The sequence below is a fragment of the Mobula birostris genome, chromosome 22, assembly GCF_030028105.1.
Source record: "Mobula birostris isolate sMobBir1 chromosome 22, sMobBir1.hap1, whole genome shotgun sequence".
NCBI classification, from domain to species: domain Eukaryota; kingdom Metazoa; phylum Chordata; class Chondrichthyes; order Myliobatiformes; family Myliobatidae; genus Mobula; species Mobula birostris.
In genome coordinates this window covers 43,095,611-43,108,461 of record NC_092391.1, presented here as the reverse complement: position 1 = coordinate 43,108,461, position 12,851 = coordinate 43,095,611, and the positions used below count along the sequence as shown (strand labels likewise).

At 46.8% G+C, this 12,851-nt stretch overlaps 1 protein-coding gene across 1 annotated transcript in view; it reads right to left on the bottom strand.

The window, feature by feature from the left end:
* The window catches only part of LOC140186151 (cholesterol 7-desaturase nvd), a 41,943-nt gene extending 29,358 nt beyond the window's left edge, over positions 1 to 12,585 (bottom strand). Inside the window, exon 1 of the mRNA XM_072240072.1 lies at positions 12,221 to 12,585. Coding sequence (XP_072096173.1) covers positions 12,221 to 12,569 — 349 coding nt within the window. The 5' untranslated portion in view covers positions 12,570 to 12,585. The remainder of the gene's footprint in view (positions 1 to 12,220) is intronic.
* Between the last annotated feature and the right edge of the window lie 266 nt (positions 12,586 to 12,851).

Sequence of the window (12,851 nt, the reverse complement as noted above, 5' to 3'; positions counted from 1 at the left end):
CATCGTTTTCCCCATATGAACCCCCCCTCCCCATTTACATCATCTCTGGGGCAGTGCTCGAGGAATGGCCAGCCTGACTTTAAACAGCGCAGGAGGGAGAGAAGGGCAGCGGACAAACTGAGGGGAACCTGGGAGATACTGCTTTAAACTACACCGCCAAACACCGGCTGCAAAACGTTGCGACCGGTCCCGAGCCGCCTCTCTGCAACTGAACAATGAAGGTACGATTGAAGAACGCTTAGCTCACTCCTTAAAAATGCAGAGCAATTGTGAAAGAAAAGTCCCTGCGTGAGTTGTGGCATGTCAGGAACAGGCAGTGTAATCCACTTTATCTGGGACACCAAGGGCGATGTTAGGGAGGGCTCGGAGGGCAGCTGTTTACTAACACACTGCCCGCTTAGAGCTCACTGCAGCTTTCCCCACCAGAGAACGGTTTGTGGAGCTCTGTGCACGGTCACGGGCTGCCTTTCTAGACACTCACTGCGCAAAGTCAAGGGCAAAAGTCGAACGTATTGTCACATGCACGAGTACAACTAGGCAGTGGAAAAACCTGGCAGCAGCGTCTCAGGCACTTAGTAAAAGCTTGATAGCACAGTGAAACTTTGCTCATGGACAGACAGATGCTGAAACCGCCGCAGGGAACGGCATCAGGTTTGTTAGAGATATGTTTACACAACCCACCGGAATAAATTGTCAGCAGTAGCTTCCGAAAAAGGGAATAGAATATTCAGCATTGTACCTACTGATCTGTAATTTGTGAACAGAGTCACAGAGAGATACAGCATGGAAACAGGCCCTTCAACCCATCGAGTCCATGCTGACCATTTACACCAGTTTACATCAATCCTATTTATTCAGTTAGAGATACAGTGCGGAATAGGCCCTTCCAGCCACACCGCCCAACAACCCTGAATTAACCCCTAACCTAATCACGGGACAATTTACGAACACCGGTTAACCTACCGGGTACGTCTTTGGACTGTGGGAGGAAAGCGGGGCGCCCGGAGAAAGCCCACGCATTCCGTGCACAGAGCCGCCTTACAGAGGATGCTGGGACTGAACTCTGAACTCCGAACTCCGATGACCCTGCTCTATAGCAATGTCCCGCTGCCATGGCGCCCAATTCTCCCCGCATTCCCAATCACTCCCCCAAGATTCTACCCCTCACCAACGTACTAGGGGATATACGTAGCATACTGACCTGCATGTTGAAGGAAATTAGGGCACCTGGAGGAAACCCGTGTGCCCACAGGGAGAACATGCAAACTCTGTACAGATAGGAGGGGAGGTCAGGATTGAACTTGGGCCCCTGGCACTACCAGCTGAGCCACTCTGTTACCCAAAAACTGTCTCCCTAGTTACTGCGCTAACTTGAAATATGTGGTAACATCAGAAACAGTGAATTATACAGCACAGAAGATATGGAGGGATGGGTCACAGAGCAGGCTGTTGCTTCCACAACGGCCTGTTTTAGCACGTTGCATAGCAGCTTCGCAGGGTAGGGGAATCGGGGGGCATTGAAGGGGCAGATCACTGCACTTCCATTCTCTCCCAGCCTGAGGTCTGGTCCCACTCAAGGCCCTGCCCCATTTGCACGTACTAACACAACCTCCTTTGGGCGCCAATGCAGCACAGCAAGTTAGTACAATGCTATTACAGCTCTGGGTGTTCCAGAAGTCAGAGTCAATTCTGCATTGTATTGCTAAATACATAAATAATATACTTGAATATCTTTGAATATCTTTAATGTCATTGTTGTGGAGCAATGAAACACAGTTTAGCAGCTCAATGTTTTGCAGCATGACAAAGAATATATACATAAAATCTCCTATACTCCAGACATGATGCACCCACACTCCTGAGGCCCAACCCAATCTTACTCCAGAACAAGCCCATTTCCTCACCCTATCCCAGAATCCATGACATTCCCCTTCACTTTCCAATGCCTTTCCACATGTGCACACTAGAACTGTTTCATGCAACCACACGATTTCCTTCCTATCTTTTCATTACCGTATTCTCCCCATAACCCATTACACATCAATGTGGCCAGTTCTCAGTTTACTCTCCACACCCCCCCCGCCCCCCCGGTGCCAGCAGTCAACCTGGACTCTCTACACTCTGTCCCTTCATCCAAGTCACTGGTACATGAACACTCAGAACTCTCTCCATTCCACACTGCCCAGAAATGTCAGCGGCCACTGACCAAACTGGATGATAATTTTAAACAGCAATCCAAGAGTACGAGAATCCCTAACCAACCTCCGCGCAACTATAAATAAATGCCAGAGCTGTACCTACATTTAGAATCGGGGCAACATGAAGCTGGACCCAACAGGTTGCAGAGGTAACCTTCTCCGCACCAGGAGACTTATTCAGAAGTGGTGACGAAGGTTAAACCCACTTGAAGGGGCAACAAGAGGAGGTGAGGGTAAGGGGAGGATCACATGACTCGAGCCTGCTCCTGAACCTGCGCTCTCATCACCTGCCGCTCCCCTGACCCTCACAGGACTGCCCCCCCATCCCCGGAATCATCACACATATTTGTGCACATCATTCCCTAGACGGTGCAGGTTTTAGGGAAGAGGACATTCTTTCCTCCAGTTCTGTCCTTTTCCTGTGCACTAGGAGGTTGCCTATCCCTACAACCAGAACCACAGGTCCCCAAGGAGCACACAGGACACCATCCACTCACCAGCCTATCCACCGCCATCACCACCCCCAGATCCAGAGACAACAGCTGCCCTCACTGTTCCCATGTCACTCCCACCCAACCCTGGGTCTGGTTCCACTCTGCACCCACTTCCCTTCTCTGCCCTCAGATGGAAGGTCCAGTCCTATTCCCACACACTAACCCATCCATTCTCACACTAGTCCATGCTAGTCTAGGCCTAAGGTTGTACCATGCCAAATCAAGGGTCCAACCTTCCCTCGTGGACCACAGCTGCCTCCATAACCATCACCTCCACTTGTAATCTGCTCTTACTCCCATCTCTGACTCCATCCCAGTTCACACCCTCCTTCTCCCTAAACCACCACCCATCTCCGCCTTGCCCCCCCACAACCACGACCCACCCACCTGGTTCCTGGTCAAGATCCCTGTCCCACTTGCACCTCATTCAAGCTCTACAAGACAAAACCCCATTTCACTCCCATTTCCTTACGAGAACCTAGATCCCAATCCGACAGTCCAACACTCCATGAAAAGGTCTGGTCCCACATGTTCCTTCCACACCCACTCAGACCCACTACCCAAACCCCTGTCCCTGTCCCACACCACCCAGCTCAAGGTACAAACCATCCACTCCCCTCTCCATTGCTGGCAGTACTCGCACTGTCTCCCTCCACTGTCCCAGAGTCTGGTACAGCCTCTACTATGAAAGTTCTCACAGCACTTCCTCTCACCCTGGACTACATTCCCACTTTCCCAGCAGCATCCTTAATAGAGGGCAAGCTACTTACAATGGGCTAAACTCCGAACCCCAAAGTATTCGCCACCCTGCAGATAGGAAATGTGGGGCAAATGGGAGCAAGCAAAGTCCCAATGGGCTGAATGGCCAAGGACTATCACAAGGAATAAGAGAAAATATTAACTGAGAACAAGGAAAGAGGTATTGGAGAGATCAGGTTGCTGAGAAGTCAGCAGAGCCACTCTGAAACAGTCAACAGGACAGAATTCAAGTGGTACCTTCAGCCACAGCAGACCAGATGGAAAACCCCCAGCAGAAGGAAGGAGATGGAAGCTACAGGCACAAGGATGAATTTATCACAGGGGCTCAGGAATGGTACCTAATGGGCCTCACAGATCCACTGCTGGCAGTTAAATCGTTTGGAATAATTAAAGACTCACAGCAAAATCAAAATGTTGGGATTAGGGAGACGAGTGATAACGTGTCTCTTTCTGTGCTCCATCACCTTTAACCCATCTTTAATTTTCAGTATTATTCATCCCTCCTCCCCAAAATACTGACCTTGCCTCTCCCTCACACCACCCATCCAGTCCTTCCCTCATCCCTCATTACCCCACCCCACCCCCCCCAAACTACCCATTCCCTACCTGGTTCCAAGTCCGCAGTATCAGCCTTAGAACTAACTGTAGAAATGTTTCAAACATCGTTTTAACTACCCTGACCCTGGCTAATATCTATAACCAATATTATTACCTTTTTTTGTTAGTACAAATTGGCCATCACAGTTCCCAGGTTACAATAGTAATTAAACTTCAATAATATGTTAGCAGGCTCCAAAGAGAGTTTGAGAGGGTGCGGCTATAGCAAGTTACAGTAGGAATGTAAATCTTCCTTTCCTTTTATAATGAATAAAATTGGTTTATTATTGTCATATTAACAGCGAAAATTTGCCTTTTGCCTTGCATACATTTCCTACAAATCAATTCATTGCATCAAGGCAGGACAAGGTAAATGATAGGAATGCAGGATTAAGTGTTACAGTACAGAGAAAATACAGTGCAGGGAGGCAGCAAGATGTGAGGCCATAACAAGGTAGAATACGAGGTCCAAAGTCCATCTTATCACACAACAGTTTTTAACAAAATAGAAGCTTTGACTTTCTACCATCAGGCAGGAAACTACAATGCATAAAAGCAAGGGTGATCAGGATGGGAGACAATTTCTTCCTCCAGGCCATTAGGCTTCTGAACTCCCAGCTGCATCATTTTCTGCCCCGTAGCTTACAATATTTAATATTAATGCACTTTAGTTTGTTATTTATGTGTGATTCGCCTGTAGATTTTATCCATACCTTCATAAGTTATGGTGTGTTATGTGTATTACTGTGCTTTACACCCTGGTTCGAAGAAACGTTGTCTCGTTTCTATGTACATTATATGGTCGTACACATGTATGTAGTTAAATGACAATAAACTTCACTTGACTTGAAGCTGTCCTTGAGTCTAGTGGTATATGCTTTCAGGTATTTGTATCAATGGAAGAGGGGAGAAGAGTGAAAGAGATAATATCCAAGAATGATCAATCGAGAATCTATCAACCTCTGCCTTAAATATACATAAAGATGTCCTCCACAGCTGCCTGTGGCAAAGAATTCCACAGATTCACCACTCTCGGGCTAAAGAAATTCCTGCTCATCTTCATTCTAAAAAGGTACCCTCTGTTCTGAAGCTGTGTCCTCTGGTCTTAGACTCTCCCATTATTGGAAACATCCACTCTGTCAAGGCCTTTCACCATTCAATAGGTTTCAATGAGGTCACCCCTCATTCTTCTGAATTCCAGCGAGTACAGGCCCAGTGCCATCAAACACTCTTCAGATGATAAGCTGTTCAATCCTGGAATCATTTTTGTAAATGATATAAATTTCATAAATTATATAAAAGAAAATCCCATCTGGGCAGCAACAAAGGCAATGTGCTTAGTACATTTCAGTTGCTGTGCGCAATGCAAAGTGTCGAGGAGTCCATGGAGGAGAGGTCAGTTTTCATGATGCGTAAAGTCGGTGAGCTCCCTTGTCCTTGGCATGTTGAGGTTGGCCCAGCACAGCTGCAAACTTGCAGATGGGGTTAGAACAGAACCTGACCATGCAGTTTCAAGTGTACAGGGAGTAGAACAGGAGCTGAGGAGACAGCATTGTGGGGCACCAGTATTGAGAATAATCGAGGCAGAGCTCCAGCTGCCTACCTTTACCAATTGCAGTCTGATGGCCAGGATGTCAAGGATCCAGTTGCAAAGGTGTTGAGTCCCAGATTCAGGAGTTTGGAATTTAGTTTTGAAGGCAGTGCTATGGCCCATAAACATTTGTCTAACATAGGTGTCTTTATGGTCCAAATGTTCCAGAGATGAGTGTAGGGCAAGGGAAAAGGCTTCTACTGTAGACCCGTTTTGGCAGTGGGTTGAGGTTTTCTGACATGATGGTGGATGTCAAAGCTACTGGGCAGTGGTTGTTTAGGCACAGCATCTTGATATGCTTAAATATAGGGATGATAGTGATCTTCTAAAAGCATGTAGGAAGCTGAGATTGAAGGAGGGAGAGGTTTAGAATATGTGCAATTACCCTCGCCAGTTATCTGGGCAGGATCTGAGGATACCACCAGGGACGCCATCCAGGTCAGATGTTTTCTACGGGTTCACTTTCCAGAAGATTGAATGCGTCTGCAATGATAACTATGGGGTTCAGAGGCGCTGGAGACAGTTAGGATGGGTGGTGATAGTCCAAACCCCTTCTTTTCAAAATGCACATAGAATGCAATAAGCTCATTGCAAAGGGGCGTGTTGCTGCCTGATTTTGTTTTGTACCCTGTTATAGCACGCGAGTCCTGCCACAACTGATAGCTGGTCTGGGATTTTATTTTGTACTGGTATTGCCTCTTAGCATCTTTGATAGCTTTATGGAAATCCTGTCTCAAATTCATGTACAGATCAGGGTCACCTGGTTTAAATTCTGCCGTCCTAGACTTCAGAAGAGTGTAGATCTCCAAGTTCATCTATGGTTTCTGGTTTAGGATCACCTGGGTTGTCCTCCACACATTTGAAGTCCATGACAGAAGTGATATATTTATCTAGGCTGGCTGTTAAGTCTTTGGACATAGACTAGTCTACTAACTCAAAACAGTCAGATAGAAACTCATCTGTTTTGTCAGACCAGCTCTGAATGACTTTCTGTATCAAATCTTCGCGTTTCAACTTCTGTTTGTTGGTAGGGAGAAGATCAGCCTGGTGGTCTGATTTGCCAAAGATGAGGAGGGGATGGCTCAGTAGGCACCTTTAATAGTTGCGTAGCAAAGGTGCTTGGGTTCCTGTCGGGACAGGAAGGTGCTGGTAATAGTTTGGTAACACACTCTTGAAGTTGGCCTGGTTGATGTCACAGCAATGATGGACAGAGGGTTTCCCGTTTCAAGGAGCATAGTTCATTGAGTGCAGGCTTCGTGTCTGCCGGGGCTGAGATGTAGGCTGCCATCAGAATAGCCAAAGTGAACTCCGATGGCATGTCATGTGGGCAACGCTTCACCATTAGATGAGTGAGCAGAAACTTGCCAAGACCACGATTAGGAAGCAGACTCCTGCACCTCGAACTTTACCTGAGTATGCTGTATGATCCCATCTGGTGAACTGAGAAGCCATCAGGTTGCATTGGAGCAACCAGGCAAAACAACCAAATAGCAAATATTGGGAAATAGGTCTTTAAAGAAAAACAGAAAATGTTAGAAGCACTCAGTAAACAGACAGCATCTGTGGAAACAGATGTTGCTTGACTAGATGAGTGTTTCCAGCAAGTACACAACCAAAAGTGGATCGTAATAATATGGGAGCTTCTAAGTTTATTGGAAGCAAGAGCTTTTGAGAATGCATCTATAGATACAAACACAGGACCACAGTCAGCCACTGAAGGCTGGAGAGAAATAACCCACTCAGAATTATCCAAGGCAGGTACAGAAAGGGAAACTGGAAGGACAGGCCCGGGGAAGGTTTCCTGCTCTGTGGTGGCACGCAGGTATTCATCACGGCTCAGTCAGCAGAATTTCAGAGGCTTGAGCACATAAAAATCAAAACTGACACAGTGCTGCAATGCAGGAGATACCGGTTTTCGGATCGGACGTTAAATCTGCTCTTTTAGGTGGCCGTGAGGAGAGCTGTCAGGCCTGTGTCTTCACTCCGCTATAGGTATTTGGGTCACTATCAAGTGATGCTTTGGTGGGGGACATAGTTTATGGTAGCTATCGATCAGCCATCACTAAAGGTGTCAGACTACAGCTTCAAGTTCAAGGTCTGACCACGGTCACCGTCACCCACGTGTTCACACGATGTGCGATCAGGAAGTGATAACAGACAGAACATCAGTACCCTTTCCCTCCCTCCTCCCATTCACGTCTGTGGGTCAATGCAGGCCAATGACAGGCTCGAGCTTGTGGCAAATTGCACGTCTGACTCGCAGATTCAAGAAATGAGTAATTGCTGTAACCCTTGTATCCCTGCTCCACCTCCTGATACCTGCTCCATAGGAGCACGCGAAGCTTGTGAGCTCGTTGATAAAACTGTCAAAAGCAAGAATGTGCATAATCATTGTATGTGCCAATTAATCTGATTATGAAATCTGATAATGAATACACAAATTGTATTCATCACCAGTGGGAGTGCTGTGATGCACCCCAAACCCCTGATACCTCCCCCCATCCAACTGTTCCCTCTGATCTGCGCGGGTTGTGGCCGCACAGTAACTAAAATGTACCAAGCACATTGCCTTTATTGCTGCCCAGATAGAATTTTCTTTTATATAAGTTATGAAATTTATATCATAGAAACATAGAAAATCTACAGCACAATACAGGCCCTTTGGCCCACAAAGCTGGGCCGAACATGTCCTTACCTTAGAACTACCTAGGCTTACCCATAGCCCTTTATTTTTCTAAGCTCCATGTCCCTATCCAGGAGTCTCTTAAAAGACCCTATCGTATCCACCTCCACCACCGCCACCAGCAGCCCACATCACTTACGAAAATGATTTCAGGATTGAACAGCTTCTCATATGAATAGCCTTTGATGGCTCTGGGCCTGTATTCACTGGAATTCAGAAGAATGAGGGGTGACCTCATTGAAACCTGTAGAATGGTGAAAGGCCTTAATAGGGTGCATGTTTCCAATAATGGGAGAGTCTAAGACCAGAGGACACAGCCTCAGAGTAGAGGGTGCCCTTTTAAAATGGAGATGAGCAGGAATTTCTTTAGTCCAAGAGTGGTGAATCTGTGGAAGTCTTTGCCACAGGCAGCTATGGAGGACTTCTTTATGTATATTTAAGGCAGATTCTTGACTGGTCAGGGCATGAAGGGATACGGGGAGAAGGCAGGAGATTGGGGCTGAGAGGAAAATAGAATCAGTATTGATGCCGGAGCAGACTCGATGGGCCAAGTGATCTAATTCTACTCTTATATCTTATGGTCTTATAATGTTAATACAAAGTGCGTGCAGTTTTCAGGCTATGTAAAAATTTTCCACTCAGAGTAATGGTTGTGCAGCTATAAAAATAAATTAGAAGGAACATTGTTGGCCCCAGTGCAGCCACACCAATGTCTATGCATATTGCCATAAGCATGTCTGCACTATATACATACGCTCCCACACCCATGCACCCCAGTATGCACACCCACTCTAACTGTTCCATTGACCATACCTGCACATTGACTTCACCGGCCCTTTGCACCACTGTCGGTCGCATGTCTGATTGCGCAGGTCAACACTGCGCAAACTTGGTCTTGTCTTCCCTCAACGTTCGTGAACATGAGCATCTGCAAACAAACACAGCTGATCCCCTCTCCCCAAAGCCAGCTTATCCTCAGGGGGGCCCCCAGAAATAACCAAGGTGCTTCCGCCACGAATCTATCTGGGATCAGGTGATGGCAGAGGTCTGGAATGGACGACGACCCAGGAGGAACGTACAGCTGGAGCAACAAACAGTCTGCTGGAGGAACACAGCAGGTTGAGAAGCAATGTGGGTGATACAAGATTTTGAAGTTTCAGGACTTTATGGTGGGTTTCAACTCAAAATGTCAACATTTCCTCCCCCCCCCCCCATAGATATTGTTTGATCTGCTGAATTCCTCCACCAGATTTTTTGTTGGACCGATTAGATTGACCCAGATCTTCATTGATACATTAGTTCCCTCCTCTATTTAACAGTCTCAGCCTCAGACCTTAAGCTAACATTACTGGCAAAATCATTGGGGGAATCATCATTTAAAACATTTATATTCAGACTGTTGAAGAACAAATCAGCTTCGGTCTTTTCTAAATTAATATCAGAGTCCTCTCCCTCATGATCAAAACCATCAGTGCACTTGAATTGAAAATCCTTCCTTATCTACAAGATACTACTACTTTCATAAGGGGTGTTGTTACCAGCATTGAGCTTTATTAGTGACATATCTGAATGGTAGTGAGATATTCACATATCCTGACACCTTATGATCACTAAAGAAAGCCAGCAGGATGAATCCCCTCTCCCCCACCCACCAACCTTCCCCCTCATCTGGTCTCACCTATCATCTGCCATCTTGTATTTCCTCCTGTCTCCAATCAGATCTCATCACCTATGATGCACCAGTAGCGCTATACTGTTTATGTTTAAATTTGCGTTGTAATGCACCTTATTATTCGTTAATTTATTTGGGGTAATATTTCTTTATGCGTTATGTGTGTGATTTATATGTACGGTGTTGTGCACCTTGGCCCAGTGGATCGTTGTTTTGCTTGGCAGTATACATGTGTACAGTTGAATGACAATAAACTTGAACTCTTCCCCACCTTCTTATTCTGGTTTCTGCCCCCTTCCTTTCCAGTCCGGATGGAGGGTCTGACCCAAAGTGTTGACGGTTTATTCCCTTCTATAGATGCTGCCTGACCTGCTGAGTTCCTCCAACATTTTGTGGTGGTCAAGACTTCCAACATCTGCAGAATCTCTTGTGTTCAAGGTGATCATCAGCCTTGCAACTTGCTCAAATGTCCATAAATTGTGTTGGTAGTTGCAGAAACACATTAGGTACATAATTACAATAAAATGCAATTATGGAACACAGTTTTTAGAACATGCTTCCAAAAATAACTGAACCCATGTCAATAACAAGTCTTACAATACATGTCAAGTAAAAGCCTCGGCTATAAAGAAACTAAGATTTCTGTGTTAACTCAGAATTGAGTGATGCTCAGGCATTTCTTGACTTAAGTCATAAATGTTCGAGGGAAAACATCTACGGAAAGAAAGTTGTGATGATAGATGGAAATTAAATGAGAAGGAGGCTTGTAGGGAGCTGGTGGGGTTGCGAGCAGTGACATGCAGTTAGTCATTGCTTCTCCTGTCTAATACCTTGATGTATTTATGTTTTGCCTAATGTACATATTATTTCTCTGGGTAGTTTGCAAAACAAAGATTGTCACTGTATCTTAGTACTTATGACAATTACCAATTCCAGTTAATACAGATAACACTGATATTAAAGTCACAATAATTCCTTTACAAAAAGGAACGATATTGACGGTCATAAACATATAAACATGCCTATCCCACATCACCCTGGACCGATTCTCCCTCCCTGGAGCCCATTGATTTTCCATTTCTCACCGAAGTGTTGCCTGTTGCACAATAAGTTTGATTTTCTGCAATAATCTTTGACATGACACTTCAATCGAGCACCTTTTGGAAATAGCATCACTGCTCCAAATCCTAAACCACCCCCTTCCACTACTGTAGCTCAGACACCTCTGCACTGAGAGAAGTTCCTGGTCATGAAAAACAGGGGTGCTGCATTAAGATGGTTACTACTGGCTCCATTTCAGGAAGCAATAACATTCCCTTCACAATCTGGCCCTTTCACAAATCACAGCAGTGGCAATGGCATTACTATAATTATTGATATTCCATCCAGCAATATGATCTAAACGCCACATTGTGTATCGCCATGACAATAGTTTCCCATTCCTAACAGAACGAAACTTCAGGAGGAGGTCACTCAATAAGTGAAACCCAATCATTCATGGATTCCACAAACCATCTCTACCCAACACAGCACAAACCTCCAATGCTTTGCCATCCTCCACTGTTCTCCTGAAGCCCCCCCACACGTATTTCTGTTTCCAGTTTACATGTAACGCCAGCTTGGAGGCCAAACAACACCAGCAGGCCACTGACACAGCGGTCTCCACCGACCCACAGGTATCAGCCCGGTCGTACTCTTTATTTTCCCCACCACGCGTACTTCAGCCCTATCAATGTCCCGACACCCAAATCCAGCTCCCCAAAAATTCTCACCCCACTGAGGCTAGAACGAGAGGTTAATTGTGAAAGATGAAATGCTTATGGGGAACGTGGGAGGGAACGCCTTCACTCTGAGGGTGGAACGAGCTGCCAGTGGAAGCGGCAGGTGGTAAATTTCAACATTTAAAGGAGTTTTGTTTAGCTACTTGAACGGGAGGGATATGGAGCGAAAAATAGTTCAGCACGAACTAGACGGGCCGAAGGGCCTGTTTCTGTGCTGTAGTGGTCTATAATTCTATAACCCACCTTTCACCTATTGCACATCGTCCTGACTGACCTTCCCCTTTTTGCCCTCGAACCCAACCCCTTTCACCGCCAAATGAGTGGGTAGTCGATGGGCCGAATGGCCCACTTCTGCTCTCAATGACTACCACCACCTTCCTCAGGCCCACTCCATCCCTCTTTTACCCGACTCCCCCTCTCTCCCCATACGCCTCCCTCTCCTTACCGAAGATGGTGACATTTTTCACATGAGCAACCGGCAGCTGGCGGGAGTCCAGGAGTCGGTACCAGCCATTCGGGTAGACCGGGGGTAGCTCCCCTCGCTTGCGCCTCCGCCTCACTTCGTTGGCCTTGTGGCGGCGACTAACGCCGGGGTCGAGGGTATAGCCTACATCGTGCAGCTCCCGGAAGAGCTCCAGAGGAACGAAAAGAAGGCGGTATAACCAGATCAGGACGAACAGCAGCGGCAACAGGAGCAGGAGCAGGAGCAGGAGCGGGAGCGGCGACAGCGGTTCCTCTGACAGGAGCAGCAGGAGTCCTGAGACAGGCAGCCAGCAGCTCCCGGCCCACTCCATATCCACCGCAATACGCTCTCCGTCACCCAGCTTAGCCCCAGCTCAGATAAACCACGGGCACCTGCCCCGCCCCCCTCGCACCTGTCTGCCACGCCCCCGCACGTGCCTCAGCACCACACCTGTAAGCCCCGCCTCTACACCTTTTAGCCCCGCCACCACACCTACCCCTTTCCGTTTCCCGCACCTGCTTCAGCTCATCACATCTCCACCCAGCGCAGCCACGGGCAGGAATGAGGATCATAAACTTCCAACCCGATTCCACCTTCGGACATAATTTCCAAA